The 3,029-nt window shown below is 37.4% G+C and overlaps 1 protein-coding gene across 1 annotated transcript; it reads right to left on the bottom strand.

The window, feature by feature from the left end:
* Window positions 1-253: 253 nt before the first annotated feature.
* Window positions 254-1,855, bottom strand: rag2 (recombination activating gene 2). The gene has a single exon (XM_062035320.1). The coding sequence runs from the start codon at window positions 1,853-1,855 to the stop codon at window positions 254-256; it is 1,602 nt and encodes a 533-aa protein (XP_061891304.1).
* Window positions 1,856-3,029: the final 1,174 nt, after the last annotated feature.

Raw genomic sequence — 3,029 nt, 5'->3', positions numbered from 1 at the left:
CGCCATGATGTGAAACATACCAGAAAGAAATGAACCCAGATATACAGAATGCAGATGAACACATGTTTTAGTTTTAATACAAAACAGAAGTTGTGGATAACAACATTGTGTTTCTGTTCTAACATAACAAGCTTTATCACTTTGTTTGGGTTGAAATAAGCTATCATTTTGTAAAAGTAGCTCTTTCAGAAATACATTTTGGAAACCCCTGCTCTCGATGAAAACATCACATTAAACACATCATCATCTTTGGTTAGTCAAAAAGTCTCCTGAAAACCCTTTTTTTGACGGGGGGGCTCCTAAGTTTTGTATGAGATTTCCTGTGTTTAACTTTAAGTGGTGTGCGCTGTAAGGGGATGACCTTTCGAGGTGGGGTCGTCTCCTGGTGAGGAAGACCACCGTGTTCAAGACAGAAGTACTTCTGGTTGCCCTGGGAGAGCGTGAGCAGCAGTGTTTCAGTGAGCTCCATGCACAGAGCGTGCACCCAATGTCCTGCCTCTCCCTTTGAGCAGAAGATCATGGCCGGTCGGTAGAGCTCGGTGGAATAAAATGGCTCCCATGTGTTGTGGTCCAGCTGACAACCGCGCCAGCATTTGATCCAGTAGCCTGATTGTGACTCATCCTCCTCATCTTTCTCGTTGTATTTATCGCCTTCTCCCTCGCTACAATCCTCCAGCTCATGAGGTTCTCGGCCAAAGTAGAGCTCTTCTGAATCTTCCAGAGGTGTGGAGTTGTCGTAGTCTGACAGCTCCTGACTGCAGCACTGCTGGGCCGGATCATCTTCACCTTCTACCTCTTTCTGGAAGTTCACCAGATAGAAGTAATGCACATCTGTTTGGGACGACCTGCTCTCTGTTGGTACAGCGAGCAGCATGCCGAGTTCCCCCGCAGCGCCACCGTACCAAGTTCGACTATGAACAATATCTGGGGTCCACTGTGGTTGTTGGAGAGGTTCAATGTGAATCCCTTTCTCATCCAGAGTCACAGTGCTGCATTCCATTCTTTTTTGAGAGTCTGACTGATACCCTCCTAATATGATATATTTATGAGAAGGACCTGTGCGGGCGATTACCGCACTTGAGATGGACAGACCACAATCAAGACTGTCACAGGACACTAACGGACTACCTTGCAAGAGCTCCACATGCAAGCAAAAGAGCCGCGGAGGGCGGCTGTCGGATTTCAAAGAGTGCCCCCCGAGAAAGTAAACACGGTCCTCTCTGGCTAAAGCTGTGTGGAAAGACTGTCCATCACTGAGCTCTGGAAAGGTATAAGCAGAACAACAACAAAACTCTTGGTCGAACAAAAACACCCGAGGTGGACAATCAATGACGCTATTCCAGTTCTCTGAGGTCCGCTCTTTAGCAGGCATGTAAGACCTTCCACCAAATATTACAAAGGCCGTCTTCCCCCTGCTTTGGACGACACTGATTGTGTGGCCGTATCTGGCACCGGGCACTTCTCCTACCAGTTCTCTCTCTTTACACCGCAGGGTCAGTTTGCGATTGCAGCCACGGCTATCCATGCTCAGAGCATAAAGGCTTGAGGAGATCTCATTATTGGGGGTACGGCCGCCATGGATGAGATAACTCTCTGGGAGCCCGTCATGAGGATCGAGGCGGCAAACGGCTGGGCAACGCAAAGGCGGAAGGTAATTGGAGTCGTCGGAGAAAGAGAGGGCTCTCAGCCTGAGTTCACTGAGTTTAATGCGCACTCCAAATACTCCTGTCGGACAGGAGCGCTTCGGCCAGCCTTTCTGGCCGAACAGGAGAACTTCACCGTCCAGCTGCAGCAGAGAACAACCAGGTTGCAGAAGGCCTTCGCAGTTCACTGGGTTTAATGGTTGCAGAGTCATTTTGGGTGCAGGTGCAGCTACAAAACAACACAAAAACACACAAACAGTCAGATATTTTCATTCTTTAAAATCACTTCCTGTTTAATGGTGATCAGCAACATCCCTGCTGTACTTTAATACCATATATAAGACTAAAATGCACATAATGTTCAAAAGACATTTTCATCTTTTCTGGCTTAATTGTTGTTACAATGTTGGATACTCTTGTTAAACAATGTCAAAGCTTTACACCTTAGGGTTAACACATTTTGGAGTGAGTTTGTTTTGGATGTCTCTGTTTGTGGGTTTTGCAGTCTGGCTACATTGTTACATCAACGTGAGCTGGAAGCACTTATATAGACATGAAGTCAAACTCCTAGGCAGAGAGACGGAGCACATGAGGATACTAACAATAAGGTAAGAATATATATATATATATATATATATATATATATATATATATATATATATATATATATATATATATATATATATATATATATATATATGTATATACTGTATATATATATATATATATATATATATATATATATATATATATATATATATATATATATATATATATATTTCTTTAGCTAAACTCAAACAAAACAGAAATTTTATATATATATATATATATATATATATATATATATATATATATATATATATATATATATATATATATATATATATATATATATATATATATATATATATATATATATATATATATATATATATAATATATATATATATATATATATATATATACATATATATATATATATATATATATATATATACATATATATATATATATATATATATATATATATATATATATATATATATATATATATATACATATATATATATATATATATATATATATATATATATATATATATATACATGTATATATATATATATATATATATATATATATATATATATATATATATATATATATATATATATATATATATATATATATATATATATATATATATATATTTCTTCAGCTAAACTCAAACAAGACAGAAATTATAGTCTTTGGCCCACAGAAGCAAATAAACTATTATTCGTCACCTAGAGACCCTCTCACTGAAAGGTAAGAAATCCAAGGGTAATAATGGACTTAGACTTGAACTTTAACAACCACATTAGCAAGAAATATTTCAATAGTAAACAA

The sequence above is a fragment of the Entelurus aequoreus genome, linkage group LG24 (genome assembly GCF_033978785.1).
Source record: "Entelurus aequoreus isolate RoL-2023_Sb linkage group LG24, RoL_Eaeq_v1.1, whole genome shotgun sequence".
NCBI classification, from domain to species: domain Eukaryota; kingdom Metazoa; phylum Chordata; class Actinopteri; order Syngnathiformes; family Syngnathidae; genus Entelurus; species Entelurus aequoreus.
This window is presented reverse-complemented; position numbering and strand designations above follow the sequence as displayed.

Coding starts and splice junctions, on each gene's coding strand:
- rag2 (XM_062035320.1), bottom strand. CDS start 1,855: ATGACTCTGCAACCATTAAACCCAGTGAACTGCGAAGGCCTTCTGCAA.